This window comes from Daphnia pulicaria, chromosome 6, assembly GCF_021234035.1.
Source record: "Daphnia pulicaria isolate SC F1-1A chromosome 6, SC_F0-13Bv2, whole genome shotgun sequence".
In the NCBI taxonomy this organism is placed as follows: Eukaryota; Metazoa; Arthropoda; class Branchiopoda; order Diplostraca; family Daphniidae; genus Daphnia; species Daphnia pulicaria.
In genome coordinates this window covers 4,235,906-4,256,905 of record NC_060918.1, presented here as the reverse complement: position 1 = coordinate 4,256,905, position 21,000 = coordinate 4,235,906, and the positions used below count along the sequence as shown (strand labels likewise).

At 38.2% G+C, this 21,000-nt stretch overlaps 5 protein-coding genes and 2 long non-coding RNA genes across 9 annotated transcripts; 3 read left to right on the top strand and 4 right to left on the bottom strand.

The window, feature by feature from the left end:
* The first annotated feature begins 1,628 nt into the window (after positions 1-1,628).
* Positions 1,629-3,026, top strand: LOC124342457. The gene is made up of 5 exons (XM_046795447.1): positions 1,629-1,790; positions 1,858-1,956; positions 2,025-2,450; positions 2,549-2,625; positions 2,729-3,026. Exons 3-5 carry the CDS (start codon positions 2,036-2,038, stop codon positions 2,741-2,743), a joined length of 507 nt encoding a protein of 168 aa, XP_046651403.1. The 5' UTR covers positions 1,629-1,790; positions 1,858-1,956; positions 2,025-2,035; the 3' UTR covers positions 2,744-3,026.
* A 203-nt stretch (positions 3,027-3,229) lies between these two features.
* Positions 3,230-3,896, bottom strand: LOC124342488. Its single transcript, XR_006918864.1, has 2 exons — positions 3,750-3,896; positions 3,230-3,549 (listed from the first exon to the last, which is right to left on the bottom strand). It is a non-coding gene; the product is annotated as an uncharacterized LOC124342488 (long non-coding RNA).
* A 721-nt stretch (positions 3,897-4,617) lies between these two features.
* On the bottom strand, positions 4,618-5,457 carry LOC124342489. Of its 2 annotated transcripts, none has more exons than XR_006918866.1 (3): positions 5,290-5,457; positions 5,064-5,183; positions 4,618-4,993 (listed from the first exon to the last, which is right to left on the bottom strand). It is a non-coding gene; the product is annotated as an uncharacterized LOC124342489 (long non-coding RNA). The 2 variants fall into 2 exon arrangements; XR_006918865.1 differs by having other exon boundaries at positions 5,322-5,457.
* A 1,510-nt stretch (positions 5,458-6,967) lies between these two features.
* On the bottom strand, positions 6,968-10,355 carry LOC124342391 (DNA polymerase eta-like). Its single transcript, XM_046795371.1, has 7 exons — positions 9,566-10,355; positions 9,371-9,501; positions 9,222-9,296; positions 8,988-9,161; positions 8,712-8,913; positions 8,460-8,649; positions 6,968-8,383 (listed from the first exon to the last, which is right to left on the bottom strand). The coding sequence occupies exons 1-7, from the start codon at positions 9,838-9,840 to the stop codon at positions 7,337-7,339; spliced, it is 2,094 nt and encodes a 697-aa protein (XP_046651327.1). The 5' UTR covers positions 9,841-10,355; the 3' UTR covers positions 6,968-7,336.
* A 181-nt stretch (positions 10,356-10,536) lies between these two features.
* Positions 10,537-11,907, bottom strand: LOC124342431 (coiled-coil domain-containing protein 97-like). Its single transcript, XM_046795422.1, has 2 exons — positions 10,809-11,907; positions 10,537-10,747 (listed from the first exon to the last, which is right to left on the bottom strand). Exons 1-2 carry the CDS (start codon positions 11,695-11,697, stop codon positions 10,620-10,622), a joined length of 1,017 nt encoding a protein of 338 aa, XP_046651378.1. The 5' UTR covers positions 11,698-11,907; the 3' UTR covers positions 10,537-10,619.
* A 137-nt stretch (positions 11,908-12,044) lies between these two features.
* On the top strand, positions 12,045-13,498 carry LOC124342435 (aminoacyl tRNA synthase complex-interacting multifunctional protein 1-like). Of its 2 annotated transcripts, none has more exons than XM_046795426.1 (5): positions 12,045-12,275; positions 12,448-12,727; positions 12,788-12,877; positions 12,945-13,156; positions 13,209-13,498. In XM_046795426.1, the coding sequence occupies exons 1-5, from the start codon at positions 12,192-12,194 to the stop codon at positions 13,440-13,442; spliced, it is 900 nt and encodes a 299-aa protein (XP_046651382.1). In that variant the 5' UTR covers positions 12,045-12,191; the 3' UTR covers positions 13,443-13,498. The 2 variants fall into 2 exon arrangements, with proteins under 2 accessions (XP_046651382.1, XP_046651381.1); XM_046795425.1 differs by having other exon boundaries at positions 12,439-12,727.
* A 335-nt stretch (positions 13,499-13,833) lies between these two features.
* Positions 13,834-20,608, top strand: LOC124342413 (protein GDAP2 homolog). Its single transcript, XM_046795403.1, has 9 exons — positions 13,834-14,142; positions 14,203-14,345; positions 14,456-14,588; positions 14,675-14,784; positions 15,223-15,465; positions 17,341-17,519; positions 18,462-18,626; positions 18,691-18,885; positions 18,948-20,608. Exons 1-9 carry the CDS (start codon positions 14,003-14,005, stop codon positions 19,134-19,136), a joined length of 1,497 nt encoding a protein of 498 aa, XP_046651359.1. The 5' UTR covers positions 13,834-14,002; the 3' UTR covers positions 19,137-20,608.
* Positions 20,609-21,000: the final 392 nt, after the last annotated feature.

Here is a 21,000-nt window from a genome sequence, read left to right as displayed (position 1 = left end):
GATAGGAAGCGGGCTGCAAAAGCTGCAAAAACGGCCAAAAACGAAGAGGCAAACGAGGCTCCAAGCAACGCAGAAGAGCAGCCAGTTCCCTCAACCTCACTAACAGATGCAAAAAATAAAGCAATTGAAAAGCTAACCGAGCAACTAGAAGCATCTTGCTCGAGTTCCGAGTAAAAAGTAATCAAAATGCCACAAAATTAAATTAATCTATAATCGACTGTACATCTAACAATAGATATTTAAAATTAAATGATAACATGTTTTTTTGAAAGAGTTTGTTGGATTGAGTTTGTTGCCCCAACCTCTCATTGATTATGAGAGGATAATATGACCAAAGAAGAGACACCCTCAGTTCTCTCACCCCCAACAACAGATGTGAAAAAGAAAGAAATGGAAAAGCTAACCAAGTAACTGAAAGAATCTTGCTCATGTTCCGAGTAATAAGAAGTCATATTCCCAAGAGAATAAAATCAATCTAAAATCGTACTGTATAGTTTAACAAGAGCTATTGAAAATTAAATAATAAAATGTTTTTTGGAAATGAATGCCCCTTAAAAACACAATTTAGCTTTCAGATGTGGAGTACTCCACCCAAATCTAACAGAAAGGTGCCTCAGTAAGTAAAAATTATTGAAGAATGTTAGAATAAAATTATGAAGAACGAAAACAAAAAAAAAGCCATGATGAAAGCTAAAAGTGCCTAATTGACAAAAAAAAGTGAGCGCCCAAGCTTCTGCTAATCGAGCACATCTTTCAAAAGCTGCAGCATCACCCGAGGAGGAAGACGAACCAGAAATTTAAAAAGAAAAAAAAGAGAAAAAAAAGTGTTAAAATTCCCAATGTAATTGTTTTAATTCCTGTTCTTTTGGTGTTCCTTTTTTTCTACTACTCAATTCTGTTCTGTAGTTCTTTTTTTTACTACTTTCTTACTTATTATACACGCAGTACACCCTTTGAGAACACGCACCTCGATCTCATAATGGATCTATTACATTGTATTTACTTTTGTATATTACTGATTGTGCTTAATTACCCCGAATTGATATGTCTCTCTGTCTCTTCCTCTCGACACACAATCAAGTGGACTACGAATTATATTGGTACAGAGCTAATTAGATATGCAAGAGGGAGATGGTTTAGTAGTGAAAATAGTTGAGTTACACAAAAATTAGACCATATCAGGTGGCAATTGTCTAAATGTCTCCTTTTGCTCTCGCGTGACATAAGCCAGTGGACATACTGGACGACATTCACAGTCTCGAGATGCTCTTGGAAAAAAATGCTTGTTGACAGATTTCTCTTTAAAATCTGTGTGAATAGTCCACTGATCTAGCCAACTTGGTCTCAACACGCCGCTGCGGTACGTACTGCCGCGGCAAATAATTTCCCCAAGATCACAGCGCCACTCGGTGGCGGCAGGCCGGTAGCTTTTCTTAAAGGTAAACAATAAGTATTGTCTGCTAATTGCTAAAGCTTTGACAATTTAAGCAATATTTCGTTCGGTCTTATTGAAACTTAAGTAAGTTTTCTGAAAATGGATCAACCTCCTGAAGACCCAGGTATTTTTCTTACATTTTTTCGAAACGTTATCTGTAAGATGTTTTCAAATTCTTTTATTCAAACAGATTTAAATGAGTCGAAAAAGAAAGATGAAAAGAACGCCAAAAAGATATTGCAGTGGTTGGGTGAGCCTAATAGAGGTTCAAACCTCAGACAACAATCAAATCTTTCATTTTTCAAGCCCAAAGCTTCTCCCTGTTCTAAAACCCACAAGCCAAACTCTAGTTCATGTAGGTAGATGGCATCAAATCAAATAACAACGTACCTAACAAGATGATTTTCCACCTGCGGATGTAGAAGCTGGTGGTCATCCAGCAGCTGCACCGCTGGAAGGCTTGGACTTGTTTCAGAATGTTACGAATCCAACTGAAACTACTGTTGATGTTGATGAGATGAGTAAGTGTTTCCCAAACTTACTCCTTCCTTATTTAATGCATGTTATTTTCTATTACTATTTGTTTCAGGGTAAAAAATAATGGAAAATGTGATGATTGACATTCAAAAAGCAGCAGACATACAAAATGATGCTTTTACTAAAGTGGTAGAAAAGGAAAGGGAACTCAGGAAAGAAAGACTGAAAGGCAAAGAATGGCAGTCAAGAAATGAAGCTCTTCATGGAGCTTGGACAACAGAAATACGGACTATTTTCGTTAATGCCCAACTCAAGAGGAGAAGTCAGTTTCATAGTGTGTGCACTGTGTGCAAGAAAAGTGGCCGAATCCTCGTATGCTGTTATGATTGTAAGCAACATTTATGCTGGGAATGTGATTATGCATTCCATTTTTTCAATCCACTTCATGCCAGAGTTTATAAAACAAGTAAAAACTACTCAACTGAGCAACTATTACCAACCGAGTTTATGAACGAGTTTGGTCAAAAAATTGAGAAAGGTACTGATATTGTTTGGCCATTTTTGAATTCAGCATTTGTTGTGACTACACTATTTCTTATTTATAGACGTTCCTGTAACTTGCTTCCCTCCTTCCAGGTGTTGGAGTTGTAGCTGGACACTTGTGTATTAAATACCGGAACCAACGATGTTATACTGTTATCACAGTTAAAAAGGTATATACGGACCCATTAAGAAATCATGATTTCTGCGTGCACATGTTGTGCACATACATTTATTGTCAATCGAAAGTCTTTACAAATATCTGTATTTTCTTAGGAAGGTTCGATTTAAAGTCTGCCAGTTTCAGCTGCACTTCTTGCGTGTAGGGAGGCCCTCGATGAAGAGTACGTTTATTCAGAATGGCTACCAGGTAAACCAGGAAAGGATAAGGAAGAACCTGCTAATCTCTTTTTTGATGAACATCTTTTGGATACCTGTACGAAATTCAAAACAATACTCCTGGAACATCACAAGAAATGTTTCTGAGAAGTCTTTCTCAAATGTCTACTCAAAATGGCCAGGTAATCTTAAATTTAACTGAACTGATTTAGCAAACAATAACCTTAATATATGATTTTTTTTTATCCTTATCAGCCAAGTTACATCAATCCAATTCTGTTTTTTAAAGCCTATGATGAGAATAATCTAATCAAGTGCATTCATCTCGTTCAGTTCTTACAATAATAAATCAGTGAACAATTCTTATGGTTTAAATTTTGTCTATTTTTTAACAAGTAATCACACCTTGGTTGTCTCTTAACATGAAAACTGCTTTCATTAAGTGAAAAAGTTATATATTTTGATTTATCAAGTCAGCAATGTTTTAGGAAAGGGTAAAAATATGTAAGACTATCATACTACTTCAGAACTGTGCCTTTGAGGAAGGAATTCTGCTTGTATAAGATGCATATCTTGTAACTTACAAAAGTTGTTTAGAAAGATAAGAACCATTCTTCAAGCGTATAATCTAGCTTGAACTGCCATGCAACAGGAGAAAAGTGTCTGTCGAAAGACCATGAGGTGTGCTGACTTGAGCGAAGATGGATGAGGATGGAATAGTCTGGTCTCTTAGCTGTAGGATTATAACTTTCCAATGCCTAATAATTATAAGAAAATACATATATATTACATCTGCTTCTGTTATGTTAATATTTTCAATGTTGACTGGCTTTATCTTTATTGACCTGACTATAAAAGCAGGTTTCAATATATCAGTCTCAGCAGATTGAAAATTAGCAAAATTTAAAAGTTATCTAATACATTAGAGAATTAAATATTCCTGACCTTGTATAATTACCTGTTACTTTGTATTCTTCCTAATAGTTAACGTTGAACTTACGGTATGCTACAAATCATACTCAAAATGAAAATGAAAACAGAAAAAAATCACATAATAACACTCCAAAAAAATATGTCTTCATTGTTATGGTACGTCAAGTAGGATTTCCCATCTAGAAACAAAAAAAATGAAAATGAAAGTATCCCTAAACACACCGGAGAGGAGGGAAAATCATCGGCTTAACACGAGCCGAAGTCCGGCTGAGTGTCGACTACCATCCGTAAGGGGAGTACGAGTGTTTTACTTCACAGGAAAGGCGAAAAAACTTTATCGCAGTTTTCTGCCCGAGGCACATTTTTTACGCGCATAATTTCATTTTTATATTTTTTGAGAGATAATTACACGCCAATTCATTTTCTGAACACAGAATTTCTCTATCTTTAATCGATCACATGCAATTAATTTCGCAAGATTTTACCACCTGGTACGAACTCATGCGCTAAACAGCCCCGACTGTGGGCCCACGGCCGCCGCCATCGTTGAATGAAAGCCGTTGGGGACGGAATTTTTTTTCAGTTTTTTCTTAATAATTATAACTTTAAACATGTTTAGATACAAAAATACGAAGACCAAAACTCGCTAAGAAGAACGGTTTTCAAGATATGACGTAAATTTGGGATTTTTTTTTGTACGGCACTTGCCATTAAAGACCGGCGGGGGGAATGGGGCTTCGTCCCGACTACCTGAGTCCCGACGACCGTACTAGCTTATACACTAATTTATCAGTGTTTATAATATCTTAACGGAAAATTATGTAGATTTATATAAAAATAGACGAGTCAGGATATAGCGTGTAAAAACAATGCAATCAAAGAGAAATATTGGACAAATCTTTTTTATTGTATTCAAATAAACACGTACGTGACCAGCGAGAATTTCAATTTCAAAACAATACAATTGTGACGCTACACAAAAGTGTGAGGCATGGCCAAGATCGTCTTGACTTAATTGAGCACCAAAATATTTGAAACGCAAGAGTACAGCTTAGTGCAACCCATCAACGAGTGCCATTTTACCCTCCAAAAAATGTGTTTTATTATAAATTTTAAATGGGAAGTTTAATCAATTCAGAACCGACAGAACATGAGCTTTTTTTTCATGACATGAGACTTGGTGCTCTGGCTTCTGTGTGGGCAGGACACATCTACTCTTATGGCCACTGAAGGAATAATTATGCTCATTGGAGTACATCACGATACCATCTGATGTAAATAGAAATGATACAAATACATTAGTACTTTGAAGTCTGAATGATGAGTCACAATTCAAAACCTATTTAGTTGCACCATTCCCAAGATTCCAGTTATTTTCCTGACAAGGACGTTGTAAAAATGAAATGCTATTCACAACACACGCTTCAGCTGCAGGATCAGTATACTGAAACAATTTTACCTGAGAAGTAAAAAGAAACAAAGAGAAATTAAATTCTTAAGTTGATCACAAAATAAAACTGCTGTTATATTGTTCCCAAATAAGTGAGGGCAGTAAAGGGGCACACCATAAAATGTCTTTGCAATTTCCAATGCCTACTTTGTCTCGTGTTCTGGTTTAGCAGCTGGAAGGGAATAGACTTTGGGTCTACAGCTTGGTCAAAGCAAACTTCATATTCATTGATCCCTTTGCCACAAAAAATGTAAACTCTGACTTAATTTGCAGTCATGTCAATTCTAAACATAAGAAAGAGATCAGCAAAATCAGCACGAAAGGATTTCTGAAAAGTTTACTTGCCTGCTTCTCCCATGTTCACAACTGGTGGTATACTTCTTGTGCATCAATACAAGAGCAATCAATAATGTTTAACTATTTGAGCCTTCCCTATTTGAATTGAATGAGGCTGAGCCATGTCTTGGCATGCACCTTTCTCTTTGCTGGGACAATCTGTTAAATTTATTAAATACTAAATTTACTATGTTAAACATGACTAGATCCGTGGTGTCATCCATGATTGATAGAGGAAATAAAAATAAAAATTGTGAAGTGATTCACAGTGGAATTTTTGAGATGAGTCAGTGGATGCAGTGGATGGAATCAAGAGCCAGCCATGACATCACGGCCAATCGCCCAATCGGCCATGCTTTCATCCATTTCAACATAAACACAAGCGAAAGTGCTGCCATCTACATTAATATCAGTAAACTGAATACCGCCAATGTTATTATATTACAGAATTATTAATAAATCTTGTTAAAATGGTTGGTTCGAAAGGAATTTTTTCATGATAGAACATTACTTAATTTAGTAAATTCTCTTCTGCGTGTTTTTTTGTCCTAAACCTAATTCATAATAATTCAAATTACTTTGTTCTGGGGGCTGGTTGCTGGAAGTTTGTGGCCCGTGATGTTTTGCACTGCAAGCCCTATTAACACCTTATTTCGTCCAAATTTAAAAGATAAAATGATTTCTTAATTGTGTACAAATGCTTCTCAACAACGTAAAAGGTGTTAGTTATGCGGTATCTTCTGTTCGTCGTGTGTATTGCCCTTGCCCCACATCGCCACCGAGTGGCGCTGTGATCTTGGGGAAATTATTTGCCGCGGCAGTACGTACCGCCGCGGTGGTTGTCCCGTCAGGCGGCGGTAAAGTACCGCCGCGGCGTGTTGAGACCAAGTTGCTTTATTCATAGGGAAAAGGGTGTCACATCAAGGGTGTCAAAACTTTTTTTCCTACACCCGAATTTGTAACCAAAATTAAGTAAACATTCAAGGGACACGGGGAAGGGCTATATAAAATTACAGTATAAAATCTAAAAATCCATATGAATTACATGTACCCGAAAATGCGTGTGTGAAGCACGTAATCGGTAGGGAAAAGGAAAATGAGTGATATCCACTGGATACCGTACCACCTGACCTCTACCGGCATGCAGAAGCATCGCCTGTGGAGGGTTATAGGGGAGTTCAGTCTTTCCTTTGTAGTCTATGGTTTCGCAATGCCGTAAAAAAATTCCAATCGAAATGCCAATTTGCTTATCACTTACCGGAATACTAAATTTCGTAAGATGTATCCTTTTTCCTTTGCAAAGGAAGTCGGGTATTCGGACCGATTGGATTTCATACATTCATTTAAACGAAAGGTGTCCTCCTTATAAACCAAGAAGTGCCAGGCGGACACAGCAAGCATCATTATTTGTGATTAATCGTTTTTTACCAAGAACCGAGGAAAAACACTTGCAAATATTACAAATTCATCAATATTTTTATTTGAATAAAAATTGGAAACAATTCTGTCAATATTCAATAATATCCTCCACCCTCCCGGGGTGAGTCAACTGAAGAATCCGTCTCCCATAAGCTTACACGGGAAATTTAGTTCGAACGGATTGCCGGTAGAGGGTTTTTAGAAGGTTTTCATGAATCCGACCAATCAGAGAGACGAATTCTGGCGAATCCGAATCCGCATTCTTCACTTGACTCACCACCGGTTGGTTCACACAAAATTACATAAAAAAAAAACAATATTTTTACTACAATCGCCAGAATATTGCTAATCATTTTGACGGGTTTTTAGTACATGTTGGTTGATAAATTGAACTTACATTTTTTTTACTACGACTGGCTTCCAAAAAAAGAATCTATCGTCCTTGAGCGCTTGGTATCCTTGGCTGCCTTCTTCTGGTTCTTCAACGGCCTCTTCGACGATTTTTTCTCGGCTGTCTGGACTTTTGAATTGTTGGCCAATGAAGAAGTAGAAGGCTGGGCAGAAAATTCCTTTTGCAATTCGGACGCCAAATGGAAATCTTTGTGTTCTTCGATTTCTTCTCGGAGAAATTGTTGTTTGCACTTGTCACATACAACGAATTTATCATTTCCATAACTACCTTTCCTAGCCTCGATTGCTTGTAAAACTTGGCGCTGTAGATGAAGCGGGAGTAGAGCTAGGGTATCCATATCAACTTGATTTAAATCTGGAAATAGTTCTTCAACGGAGAATGACTCTTGAAGACCCACCATTTTCAGGGCTGCTGCTTCAGGAACAGATTCTTTAGCTGATTGTATTGGAGTGTTTTTGTCAAGGCAACGAGAAGCAAAAAACCCAGTTTTTTTCACTATTCCACAGTTATCTTGATTGGAAATAGGCATTGAACTCATTTCTCTGTGGACTGATACAGGCTCTGCTTCAGTGCACTCTGAAGCAGAGTCGGCTGTATTTGGTTCTGGTGCCGTAATACTTTCTTCTTCAATATCCAAGATTCTTTCAGTTTCTACAAATTCATTTTCTTCATCCTCCTGATCAGTACTGTTTTCGTTTAGATCATCGTTTTCATGCAATGCTTCCTGTTCTGCATAGGGTTCTTTTTCCTTGTTGGTTTCAGCACTATTTTTAGTGACAAAAAAGCGATCGATCCTGGAATTATTTTCCAGTTGATCAACAAACTTGCTAGCTGAAACTCCAAGGCAGGTAACAACCACTGGAACTCTAGTGTTGCCTTGTTTGAAACAAGGATTTTCTTTACTAATAACTGCCAAGCAAGCGTTTGCCATGTGCATTTTTTCGTATGAAGAAGTCAGAGGAATTGAACGAGTATAAGAGTACGGTCGTATATCGCCTTCTAATCGAACCGTCAGAGTTAATAGTTTTGCCGTTCTATTATTCTAAAAAAATAAATTTTCAAGGGAAAATATGTTATGCCAACACACGTAAAAGAGGTACAAGGGTGATTGGATTTACCGTTTCCCGGTCTTTCTCGAGTCGCTCAGAAACTTCAGCACATAACTCTTCTAGCCAATGGCTTATTTTCTCCCGAGAATCTAGTGCAGCTAAACCAGTGAAATTTTTATTACAGCCTATGGACTTGGGCAGTCTGCGGGAGCTGACCGACTCATGATCCACTCCTCGGGCGTACCAGTAAAGCCACGTGCTGAAAGACAAAGATTTCAATAATTATGAGAGGCATTTAAAGATGAAAGCGAGAAAACTTACCCCGTCTTACTATCAAAACGTTCCTGCAAGACCCGCTCGGGAATTTTTACGATATCTGCCATAGTAGTACAATGGAACTCTTCTCGTAGAACAAGACCAAGTTTACCACCAAGATTTCTAACTTTCTTTAAAGGAAACGTCGTAAAAAATTCCTCAACGGAACGAAAAGGCAAAACGGTTTGCTTGTTGGGCTTGTTGATGCCTATAGGGGAAAAAAAGTCATTTTGAAGGCTCACAATAAAAAAAAAAAAAAAAAAAAAAGAAATAAGAGCATACCACAAGCTAGTTTCGCCAACATTTTATTGTTGGAAATCCCAGCAGAACAACGAAATCCGGTTTTTTCATAAACAGCAGCGCGCATCTTTTCAACCAAAATAGCACCATATGTTAATTTCCAGTCATTATCGTTGCAATTTCCTTCCGATAACGCTTGCAACCACCCGTGTACACCTACGAATTTATAGGAAATGTTGTAGTAATAGAACTAGAGCATGTAAAATAATGACCGACCTTTTACATCATCTGTGTCGTTCCCCCATCCAACAAAGTAAGTGTTTGGAAGCTCTTCAAGATCGATCGCAGTGGCTATATTAGTAAAAGTAGGACATTGACAAAGTGAATGACGAATTTCATCAAGCTGAATTTTACTTTCAACCAACCTGTGGAATCTGAAAGCATTTTATCTATAACCGCGGTCATGTCTATGTATGCTTCATCAATACTGGCGCGCTCTACGACGACACCAAAGCTGCACATCACATCAATGACTTCTTTTCCTCCATCCCTGTACCTTGAATTGCAAATTATGAAAATTATATATATATTTTTTGATAAATTTAGAAAAATACTTTTACCTTGTGAGATCAGCTTTTCCTCGCTGTTCAGGTACTCTGTAAAGAATGCAATCTGGACATTTTTCCCTGGCTTCATCTCCTCTCATCTGCTTAGTTACTCCTTGCGCTCTAGCTTCATAATTTACCGAAATAATACCACCCCCTTTCCATTTTTTATACTGCACCACACAGGCAGGTTTTCCTTTGTTGCCAGGATTTTCTCTCTCTTCCACTTGAACATAAAAACAGTCCATGTCAATCAAGGCTACAACTCGTTTTTCATCTTCAGCACTCATCTTTTAAGTTTTTTTGATGCACAAAAGTTCAAGTATTGTATCATATCCTCTCTGGTGGAAGGACTCAACGGAAGATCATTGCTTGATGTGGAACACTGACTATCAATTTCATTGTCATCACTTTTTGACAAAACCAAATTAATTTCCTTTGTAAGTATTGGTTCTTGAGACTTCACTTGATCAATACCATCGTTCAATTTTCTTTCCAAACAAGGAACTAGTTCTTCGTCTTCACTGTTATCTGGCGACGTATCAAAAACGACAAATTTTACATCTGGATCTCCTGCCAGGTATTTTGAGCTGTTTGGAGCAAAATGATACCCTTCGGACCACGTTTTCCCAGTTGTTTTAGACATTGACTTTTTAAACTTAATAAGTTTTCACATTTAATATTAGTTTAGCATGTATATCTTCCCGAACAGATTTTTTAATCGGTAAACAACCTACATCCACAATTCCACATTGACACATTCCTCTCGAGTTGTCTGCTTGTTAGTTCCCGCCAAAACTTAAACCCGCCATACTTCAAGCTGGTGCTTAAGCTACCTCTGAAGTTCTCATACATAATAAAAATTTGTTTAAAAAATGTTGTTAATCGTTTACATTATTAAAAAAAAGAAATTCGAATATAATCAATCTAACCAAATACTCAATTTACACGGATAATCTGTATGACTGTATATGTACTCGAGTCAATTTTGTTATTGAATTTTTTTTTTATTTACTTTCATTACAAATCATGACATTTGGAAGATTTCATACAGCGAATTAATATTGTGTTAGTCACTATCAAAGTATCGTTCTTCGGCATCTCTTTCATATATGACATCGTCTTTGGGATGTGAAGAATCAATTTGGCTGTAGTCGAATTCTTCATCACGCCCACTGAGAAAGCTACTATACATACCTTAAAAAAATGGTAAATATTAATCGAAAAAAAAAATATATAAATATATCGTAAATAATACTTGATATAAATTCATCGCGGAAGAATTTCTTTTCTTCTTGATCTATATCATCATCATCATCCTCTTCTTCTTCCTCTTCGCAAGCTAATGCCTCATCCCAAGCTGATTGATCAGCTCGTTGTTCATTTCTCCTTTTAGAATTCTCAGAATCACCATCTATGTGGGCCATGAAAATTGTTGAAAGATTACATAGCTTTGGTTGTTCCTGTTCTAACAATCTTTTTTCATCTGATGACATATATTTCTCAACAAGCTCATGAAATAATATTGGGTTTCTTTTCCTCATTTCATCCATGCTGAAATATTTCCCTTCTTTTATCATTTCATTCATTGCATGGAAACGCAGGTTTTTAACACTAGTTTGTGTTAATTTATTCTGTTTTTCCAGCTGCTGAAGATGAAATAAAACTTCACAGTTGTTTTCAAATTGATGAAAGTAAGTCAGGTGATTTGGATTCAATATTTTTCCAAACCTGACTAAGAAATTTGAAGGACTTGATTTCAACAATGACGCTGCAATCTTTTTCTTCTCCTCAGCTGTAAGTGCTGGTTCATCACGTTGCTGGCTTCTAAAGAAAATATCTTCCGCTTGGCTATTTGCCACATAAGTGATCATTTGCTCTTTTGCCAAGTTGAGTTCTTCAACATCATTGTCAGTAATGTTGTCACATTCTGATTGATGAGTTTCTGGTAATGTTGAGGTTTCAGTTTGGTTGAATATAGGTAATTGAGTTGTTCCATTAAGATTTGATATCACAGCATCTTGTTTCCTAGAGTCTTCTCTTTTCTCAGATGCTGACTGGATCAATTTAGGTGTTTCATGTTTGCAATCACTAAAATCACTTTGATTATCCAAATTGGAACACATACTAACATAATTTTGATCCATGGTCCAACTGTAAAGCACTTATTACAATGATCCAGGAAATATTACACAACTTCTAGCGCCGAGAATTTAACAAAGTTTGAAAATTTTCTATTAGATGTAGAACCCAAAAATTGCAGTAAAAATACTCTCAAGTAAAACCCTCTTGACCATTTAAATATTTTATCCAATGTAGACAAGAGCCCAAGGCCAACGTTTGTTGTGCTTGTGCAGCATTTGTTTTGTCGTCTGCAATCTCTGCATCTCTGCAAAAGCCGCAAAAATAAACGCATTTGACACACATGCAAAATGTCGGCAACGTTGTAGAGCAGACAACATTTTCCTTTTCGATCCTTTCTCCATATGTTCGGCTGTCGTTGTCCTATTCGTGTTTCTATTTCGTAAGCCACACAGGCGGCGACTCAGCATTAAAAATCTTTCAAGAACTGGAATTTCTAATTGAAACGAATTAACCATCAACTCTTTACTTCACCTTCAGTTAATAATTGTAAAATATCATGTCTTCTGCAGCGAGGATACTTTTGCAACTGGAGCAAAAGGCAACAAATGCTGAGAGCTTGATTGTTACTTTGAAAAATGAGGTATAATCATCTAAAGATTGCAGTTAAAATTAAGTTATAAATTTCCTAATTTAACTCCCTGTGATAAAGTTTATTAGTCAGGTGTTTTTAAATTATTTTGTTTACATTTTAATTAATCTTATTACTAACGAATTTTCTGTTCACCATTTTTCTGTTTTTAAAGTTAATGAAGTTAGAAAGAACTCAAAGCAGTGCAGCTCCCAATCAGTTGGCAACTTTGAAGCTTGAAAATGAAAAATTGAAACAAGAAGTGGAAGTTTGGAAACAAAAGCTTGTTCAGGCTGGTCTAAGCCATGGAGTTCGATGCTTTTCTACATCAGCTACTTGTCAGCCTCTAGTTGCAGAAAAAGTTGAAAAACCAACAGAAAAAGCTGAAAATCCAGCAGAAAAAGCTGTTGTCTCTTCACATCCTGATAGTAAAAAGGCAAAAGAGACAAAAAAGAAAGATTCTGGTAAATCAATTTTCTTGGTTATGTTTAAATTTGTGTTTATTAATTTATTATTTTTATTAGTTAAGACTGCTGAAGTGAATAAGGTGGAAATTGATGATGGACCAGTTGATATTGGTCGAATTGATTTAAGAATTGGAAAAATTGTAGCAGGTACTGATATTTAAAAACTTACAGTGTAAACAGAGTAACAGTTTTTGTTTTATTTGTCTTTGTTTAGTAAAAAAACATCCTGATGCTGATTCCCTATATGTAGAAGAAGTTGATGTAGGTGAAGGAAAAACTAGAACCATTGTGAGTGGCTTGGTCAAACATGTCCCCATAGAGGAGATGCAAGATCGAATTGCCATTTTTATGTGCAATCTCAAACCTGCCAAGATGAGAGGAATAACTTCAGAAGGGATGCTGATGTGCGCATCAACACCTGAAAAGGTACTAACATTTTCTAAACATTTCTTGATTTATCCTATAAAAGTCGCTTTAGGTGGAAATTCTGTTGGCCCCAAACGGAGCTGTACCCGGTGATTTGGTTGAAGCAGAAGGATACGCCAGACGCCCAGATGCCGTACTTAACCCAAAGAAGAAAATTTGGGAGGCTGTAGCTCCAGATTTGAAAACAAATAATGAATCTGTTGCAACCTATAAAGGAGCAGTTCTTTCTGTTCCTAATAAGGGGCCCATATCAGCTCCTACATTAGCCAATGTTCAGATTAAGTAAGAACATGTCAAGGTATAACACTGACTGGGGAATCAATACATCCAAATTTTGATGAATTCTATATTTCTAGTCACTAATAATTAACTAAAAAATCCATCTCGAATTTCCGTCTCAATCGATAGTTATTCCTGGTTTCAACTACTTTGTTGTTAACTATTCTCGGTATCTATTTGATTGTGGCAAACAAAATTGTGATATTTTACACATTCGCAGTGCTACGTGAATATCGCAACGATTGTTTTATAGAATTTTTGGTCTTGTATGGGATAAAGTTAGATCCTGCATTTGGCGTCTTTTATTCAAAGGTCGCGCCTATTGGGAGTCCCAAGTAACCCAGAAACAGCAACGCCTCTAGCGGAATTTGGATCCTCCGTCCTCCGATTCGTTGGCCAGTTCCACCAACCAACACTACCTCCATATATGTTGATACCGATTAATGGCTGTCGAAACTCTTATTTTTTTGAGGATTGACATCAGCGTTTCGTCACACGTATCGCCCATGATTGATATCGGGCTCAATTGATTTGTTTGTGTTTTTCTATTTCTTAATTTATTTTGAAATGGAAGTGGAAAGTTTGGCTCGCTGGTCGGAAACCAACGCCACGAATTCATCTTTTCTCAGAGTTCTTGGTTTGGAGAGTTATCATGAATCAGCTCCATTTAAGTTTCGGCCCGATCTCAATAAAAAAATTATTTTGTGGTAAAAATCTGGTTTCAATTTGGTTTTCTTACAAAATTTTTACTCATTTACTTTTAATAGGGAAGGAGATATTACTACACTGTCTGTCAATGCAGTTGTACACCCAACAAACGAATCATTTACAGAAAGTTCTCAGTTAAGTCAAAAGGTGATAGAATGTGCTGGCAGCAAACTAAAAGAGGAACTAGTCACCAAAATTAAATGTAAGTTTAATATGTTTTTCTGGTGTTGTCTTGCATGAACAATCTTAAGATGTCAAACTGTCAAGCCATCAATTTCTGCTCACTCTTGTATTTTTCTCTCTGTTTTATAGATTGCAGGACAGGTGAAGCAAAAATAACTCAGGGATTTGATTTACCTGCACGCCATATTATTCACACAGTTGGTCCCAAGTATAATGCTCGGTACAAAACTGCTGCAGAAACCGCTCTTTATTTTTGTTACAGGTGAATCCTAATTTATTGAAAAGCCATTATCTGTCTTTGATTTCTAATGTTTGGCTTCAAATTAAAACAAAAATAATATCTAACAGGAATGTTATGGAACTTGTTCATGAATATCAACTCTCAAGTGTGGCCATACCCATCATCTATACTGTCAAAAGAGGATACCCCCCAGACGAAGGAGCTCACTTGGCACTCAGTAATAATTCCTCTTCAGTCACCCTGTTTATTACAAAATAGATGGCATTTGGTCATTTTTTAAGTAGATCATAAAAATTTATAAATATCTGGATTAAAATTCTATTTAGTCATAATTAAGGTGTGTCATATAGTGCTGACTGCTGACTCTAGAAGAAATCAATTGGTTGCGCAAAAGAAACGACGCTTGGGTATAAAACTTGGCGACAATCCATATTTTGCTGCCACTTGGCTTGTCGCCAAAGGGTTTAATATAATAGTATAAACTCTGCAGAGCATGCTCTACATAAATCTAAGAAAAATCAGTAGCTTATTTTCCTCATTTGTTATGCAAACAAGGACAAAATTTTACCATTAAACTGTACATTTGAAAGTCTCATCTCTTAACACACGACCCCTATTACATAAAAATGCTAATGCAATGTAAATATAATTGCAGGGACGATCCGAAGATTTTTGGAACAATACGGCGACAACATTGAGAGCGTCATTCTGGTTTTGGACTCCAACAATTACGGCATTTATCAAGTCCTTTCGCCGCTTTACTTTCCACGAAGTGTCCATGAGGCCGAATTCTCACGTTACCAATTGCCGTTCGAAATTGGTGATCCGGTAAACGGTGAGCCTATCATCAGTGATCGACGTATTCGCATCATTGATAATCCTCAGCATGCATTCCAAGGTAAATAACTTTTTTTTTTTTCCCCTCAATTAAAATCACACAGGATGAAAAAGCGGTCAACCTCATCCTGGTTGCCAAAAATATGGAAGGTTTTTATTAGACAGGTTTCCTTCGCCTTTCTTTTACCGCAAAATCCCCCGGTTGTTTTTATCGCTCAATATTAAATGGTGGTTAGAGGTCTTTCATTAGCAAAGGAAATGTCAAAATTTCTATGATAGAAACGGACTCGGCGAGCATGGCAGTTTACGTCCTATGTCGCAAGCCGTTTTCGAATCCGGGGGCGTATTTTTACCTCATGCGTGATAAAAGTGACATGGTCCTTTACCAGTTTCTTGCGTGGGTAAGAAGCAGACTGACGCGCATGCGCCAAGTAGAAAATCCTGTTACTTGAGATAAAGAGTCCCAACCTTGCCCTATCGCGAGTTTGACGGTGCGTCATGGTTTTGCTGCGCAGCATCATCTGCTCAGTCGCCAGAGCAGAAGGGAATCGACTTTGCTTCGAGTGATAACGCCTCCCCAAGCTCGATTTTAAGCTGCATTATTGACAATTTAGTGGTAAAAGTTCCATTTTTATTTAGTTTCATCAGTATCGACAGGTAACCGGTATGAAAGGTGTGGCATCGTAGCTTTTTCTTTTCTCTTTTCGTGTCGTCTGCGTGTGTGTCTCGTCGTACAGAGTTACCTGGAGCCAACAGTGTGTCGGTTGCTCATGTGACAGACGGTCTGTGGCGGGCGAATCTGTGCAGTGTTATCCGACTTTTAACGTGTACGCAATCGACCCAATGACGAAAGGTGACTGTAAAAACAATTCATTAAGTTGAGACACGATGTTGAGCTAATTTTCTTTGAATTTTATTCGTGTCATCAGTTTGCTAGTCGGTTGCGTAGTCACGGTTTACATAGATGAAGAGTTCCTTTGTTTAGAAGATAGCTGCAATCTAAGAGGTTATATCTCCGTAGTTACAACTCTGACATCGTTAGTTAAGCACTTGTGGATGTGTAGGACACACCATTTCGCTGGGTGTTATTAGCAAATTCTACGTTGTTGTTTCGTTATACGCCGCTCGTTCGCCTTGGGCGAGAAAAACGAGTTCTTACATTACTCTAAGGAATACACCTAGTGGTTTTGTTCCACTGCGATAGCTATTAAAGCTTTCCATTCGTTCGTCGCGCGTAGACCTAATTTCATGCTATTTTTCCGGTGTGAGAAAACCCACATAGCTTTGAAGGCATCTCACACAATACCCAACTAGGTCTGTTCTCTCACTGCCGTGTTAACTGAGCCGAAGGTTTTGACCGCGCCCCACTGCCGTGACGTGTTTCAAATTAAAAAAGGTGACCTCATTTCTCAGTTGTCTGATTTCGGTAAAGTCAAGGTCGGCGCAATTTTAAACTTGGACTATGCCAACCCCTTCCCACGGGTTCCTGCCGGGCCACCATCAACAGGGAACTAGCAGTAGTATCGATCCGTGCCAATGTCTTGTAGGAAAGGCGGAACCCGGGCTCGTATGATCCCACTCTCTCTCTCCTTGACGTAACTTTTGCCGTTGGCTTTTGATGTTCAATAGTTGGACGGTCCCCTATTTTTTTGTCTAGATTCTATTCGCCTAGACTTTTCGGCTTCTGTCGCACATGCGGAGCTTCATCCGTGTGTGTGTGTGTGCTATGGGACATGGTCTTATTCCTGTTTGGTAAATATTTTGTTGGAGAAACGTGATGGCACGAATTGACGTCAGAGGGAACCAACGTATTAACAGCCCAGAATAGACTCAAGATTCTGCCTCCTAACTTCCCCTCCAAAAAATAAAAACATTAACCAAAATTGTTCACTGGACCGTCAACTTTATTTGCCGTCTCTTGTCTTGTCTTCCATAGATTCGTGGGAGGAACCTCAGGATCTAAGTGCCAAGTTTGGCTGCAGCGTGTCGGTAGGCGAACACTCTTTCGCCCAAATGGAGGACGACGTCGATCGGCAAAAGCTGTTAGGCCAACCCAGTCATCAACGTGTTGGACATCCCGTTACCGACATCGACCATCTCACTTTACAAGTCCAGGTACATTTCCACTTTGCTAAGTTTAATGGCGTTTCGAAATTTCTATTTTCCTACAGGTCTAGTGATCGCAAAGTCCAAATGATTCAGACTTAACCTTTGCTCGATGAGAGAGATATGACCATATCGGCCAACAGTCGCGATTCGATAGCACACTTTTTCGATAACGTATTGCGTTTGGGAAATTTGGAACAGTTTTCAGCATGCTAGGCGAAGATTCGTTCAGATTTAAGAGCATGCGAACGGGATATTGGAGAGCACATATGTGCAATGGAAGTTTGACATGCGCCATCTCGAATTCTTTCATGCAATGGGTTGTATCATGTAACTGTGTGAAACAATAGTCGTTAGAAACGTAGATGCAGTGGGTTGTTATAGTAGTAGGCTTACGAGTTACATCATTAATTAATGAAGAAATGGAGATGCTTACCGCCGGGCCGTTGGATCGTAGTTGACTTGTCCTTCCATAATTTTCTTTTTGCGGTTGGCTGGTCATTTGTTTTACCTGATTACCGATCATTGATTGCCGTCTGATTAACGGCAACTCCTTCCACGCACGGAATAAGCTCAAACTCAACTGTGGTAGGAAGTTTGATCGATGCTCCCATGGCGTCGATCCCTAGCAACTGACGACGCGACTGTTGACTAAAAGTGTGCAAACAACTGCGTGATTTGGTGATCCCTAGACTTTTGCCACCATTCGAGAATTGCTAATACGGGAATGGATCCTGTCTCTGAGGATGGGATACTCGAGGTAGGTATGGGGGTGTGAAAAAGTTTGTCTCTGCAAAATACGACGACGACACCTCGTAGTAAAACATCGTCATGGCGACGCTTGCTTCTGTGTTTCTTGCGTGTCCTCAATTTAGATATTTAATTAGATGTCGTGCTTATCAGCGATAAATAACTATATTATATTTGTTTATTTTGTTTGCCGATTTTCAGCATCACGAGAGATACGAGCGATTGCTGCGTCGAGCCAAAACGGAAGATTTGTCGGAGGTTTCCGGAATCGGATGTCTCTATCAGAGTGGAACGGACAAGTTCGGCCGGCCCGTAGTCGTCTTTGTCGGCAAATGGTTTAATTTCAACGAAATTAATTTAGATAAGGTATTTATAATAATGAGATTGTCGAGCGAAAATGATTGAGAAATAACCGTTTCCTCTGACGCAGGCTCTGCTGTATTTGATCTCGTTGCTCGATCCTCTAGTCAAAGGTGATTACATAATCCTCTACTTCCATACGCTTACCGAGGGGCATAATCACCCGTCTATGACGTGGATGCGGGAAGTCTACAACGTCTTGGAATACAAGCACAAGAAAAATTTGAAAGGATTTTATATTATCCACCCCACTTTCTGGACAAAGGTACCGTAATGTGAGGCTAATACCTGTTCACATTTTTATCAATCTTTCTCCATTGAAAACAGGTCATGACTTGGTGGTTCCTCACGTTCATGGCCCCGGCCATTAAACACAAAGTCCACTCTGTCCCCGGTGTCGAATATCTGTACAACATCATCAACATGGATCAACTGGAAATCCCCGCCTTCATCACCGAGTATGACATGACCGTCAACGGTGTCCGTTACGTCGAGCAGACGAGCGGCGATGAATAAATGAAAGTCAGAGATTATCCTCCTCATTATATTGGGTATTGAGCCTGAAAAAACGATGTGTCCTCTTCTTCAAAAGAGCCCACCTTCTCCTCTTTCCCTTCTACTGTACGAAGTAACCAAAAGTCCCTTTTTTTCCGAACACACATTCTCGCCCGATTCTCTTCTCCCTTGTTCACGTTAGTGTCGTCACAATAAGATTCGTTGCGCGTAGGAGACTAGAAGAAAGGCTGGCGTTGATCAAAGCCAGTGCGGATGCAATAGTTTCTCGTTGCTGAGATCGTCCATTTTGATTGTTGGTTATATACTCTTGTTTCATTTAGTAATTAAAAAGTATGGAGGGAGAAAAAAACAAAACAAAAACAAATAATCGATAGGCCGGTGGACGTTGAACTAGTCGGCCGTCACGTGTCCACAATTTTTTCGCTTGTTGGTCGTATTTTTGTACGTTGCTGCGAAGCGTTTTTCTACATGGCCGTGCCATTCGTTAACAATTCTTTTGTGATCAGGTAAAAAAAGAAAAGAAGGAAGAAGAAAAAGAAAAAGTAGGTGAAACCAAAGGAAGGAATCGAACGGCGCCATTGTTCATTTTTTTAAATAATTATCATACAAAATAGTTATACGAAGCGAATGGAGAGCGTAGCGTGTGTCAAATTAGTGCCTCGCGATAGACTGTGTAGGGATTTGTATCCGTCTTCCCAACTCTCTTTTGATTTAGTCGTTTTTTCTTGAGGAAATACGTTAGTCTCTTCTTCCTTTCTATTTTATCTCCACTTCTTCTTCTTCGATTGATCGCTTTGAAAGTCCCACTCTCACTTTTCCGCAATTCTCTTGGATATTATTATCGTCTTTTGATTTCCTCCTTCATTGAGTCTTGGCATCTCTCGTTGTTGGGCACTTTTCCAGCTGTTTTTTTCCCCCCATTCTTTAACTACTGTACTATGTCTCTTTCTCTTTCGCTGGCTCGCACCATTCACGAAGTTCGTCGTCTCCCATCCAGGTGAAGTCTTGAAAGGATTATTACCAAACGTATAAATACTTATGCGACGACGACTCGCGATGCTATCTTAGAATTTTTAACCGGCCGTTCGTGATTGTTCGACCTTGCCCTCCTCTTATTCTCCCTTTCTCTCTCTCTCTCTCACTACTCCTTCACTCCTCTCTCTTTCTTAAATACTTACACACATCTAGTTAATGAATTCATGATTTTTGTTCGACTTAAAAAAATAATTACAGACATCTGATGCTGTGAGCGCGAGATTTACTTTTTCCAATTTGTTGCTAACGCAAGCCAAAAATAAATAAGAAATTAATACCGAAAGGGAGAAAACAAAAATTTGTCAAAGCCAACACACAACACAAGAAGTAAAACCAAAAAAAAAAAAAGCAAAATAATAATAGCCGCCCGAACTTTCGTGTAGCGTGTAGTTAATTATTACTTTATACGAGATTCGAATACAAAAGGAAAAAACGTTGTTAAATTTAAAAAAAAAGGAAAATTCTTTTATTTCAATTTAATTAATCAGAAATGGTGAGCTGTTGAATAAGTAATACGTGCCAAACATGAGACGGTAAGTCCTCTCTTTTCTGCAGAATTTGTGTCTAGTGGCACCCGCACCCATTTGAAAGGAATGATACCAAAATGGCCTTGGTGGTGCAAGAGATTGTTCGTGTGTCTAAATCTTTTACGTGTATATATATGGACGTTATTTTATTACGTCTATTCTCAATTTAGGCTTGTTTTTATTTGGCGAGAATGCGAAATGGCCTCCAGGATCGATCTTTTCCCGAGAAGAAGAAGAAGAAGCCACTACCATTTATTTGATGGATGGGAAGCAGCGACGGGCTCTTGATTCTTTCTTTTTTC

Excerpts from the sequence above, each read along its gene's own strand:
- LOC124342457 (XM_046795447.1), top strand. The coding sequence starts at position 2,036 with ATGGAAAATGTGATGATTGACATTCAAAAAGCAGCAGACATACAAAAT. Across the intron at positions 2,451-2,548 it reads TGGTCAAAAAATTGAGAAAG|GTGTTGGAGTTGTAGCTGGA; the intron begins GTACTGATATTG and ends CCCTCCTTCCAG.
- LOC124342391 (XM_046795371.1), bottom strand. The coding sequence starts at position 9,840 with ATGAGTGCTGAAGATGAAAAACGAGTTGTAGCCTTGATTGACATGGAC. Across the intron at positions 8,650-8,711 it reads CGTTTTGATAGTAAGACGGG|CACGTGGCTTTACTGGTACG; the intron begins GTAAGTTTTCTC and ends TTTGTCTTTCAG. Across the intron at positions 8,384-8,459 it reads TCGAGAAAGACCGGGAAACG|AATAATAGAACGGCAAAACT; the intron begins GTAAATCCAATC and ends TTATTTTTTTAG.
- LOC124342431 (XM_046795422.1), bottom strand. The coding sequence starts at position 11,697 with ATGGATCAAAATTATGTTAGTATGTGTTCCAATTTGGATAATCAAAGT. Across the intron at positions 10,748-10,808 it reads CCGCGATGAATTTATATCAA|GTATGTATAGTAGCTTTCTC; the intron begins GTATTATTTACG and ends CATTTTTTTAAG.
- LOC124342435 (XM_046795425.1), top strand. The coding sequence starts at position 12,192 with ATGTCTTCTGCAGCGAGGATACTTTTGCAACTGGAGCAAAAGGCAACA. Across the intron at positions 12,276-12,438 it reads TTGTTACTTTGAAAAATGAG|TTAATGAAGTTAGAAAGAAC; the intron begins GTATAATCATCT and ends CTGTTTTTAAAG. Across the intron at positions 13,157-13,208 it reads GCGCATCAACACCTGAAAAG|GTGGAAATTCTGTTGGCCCC; the intron begins GTACTAACATTT and ends AAGTCGCTTTAG.
- LOC124342413 (XM_046795403.1), top strand. The coding sequence starts at position 14,003 with ATGGAAGTGGAAAGTTTGGCTCGCTGGTCGGAAACCAACGCCACGAAT. Across the intron at positions 14,346-14,455 it reads ACTAGTCACCAAAATTAAAT|ATTGCAGGACAGGTGAAGCA; the intron begins GTAAGTTTAATA and ends TCTGTTTTATAG. Across the intron at positions 15,466-17,340 it reads TCCTCAGCATGCATTCCAAG|ATTCGTGGGAGGAACCTCAG; the intron begins GTAAATAACTTT and ends TGTCTTCCATAG.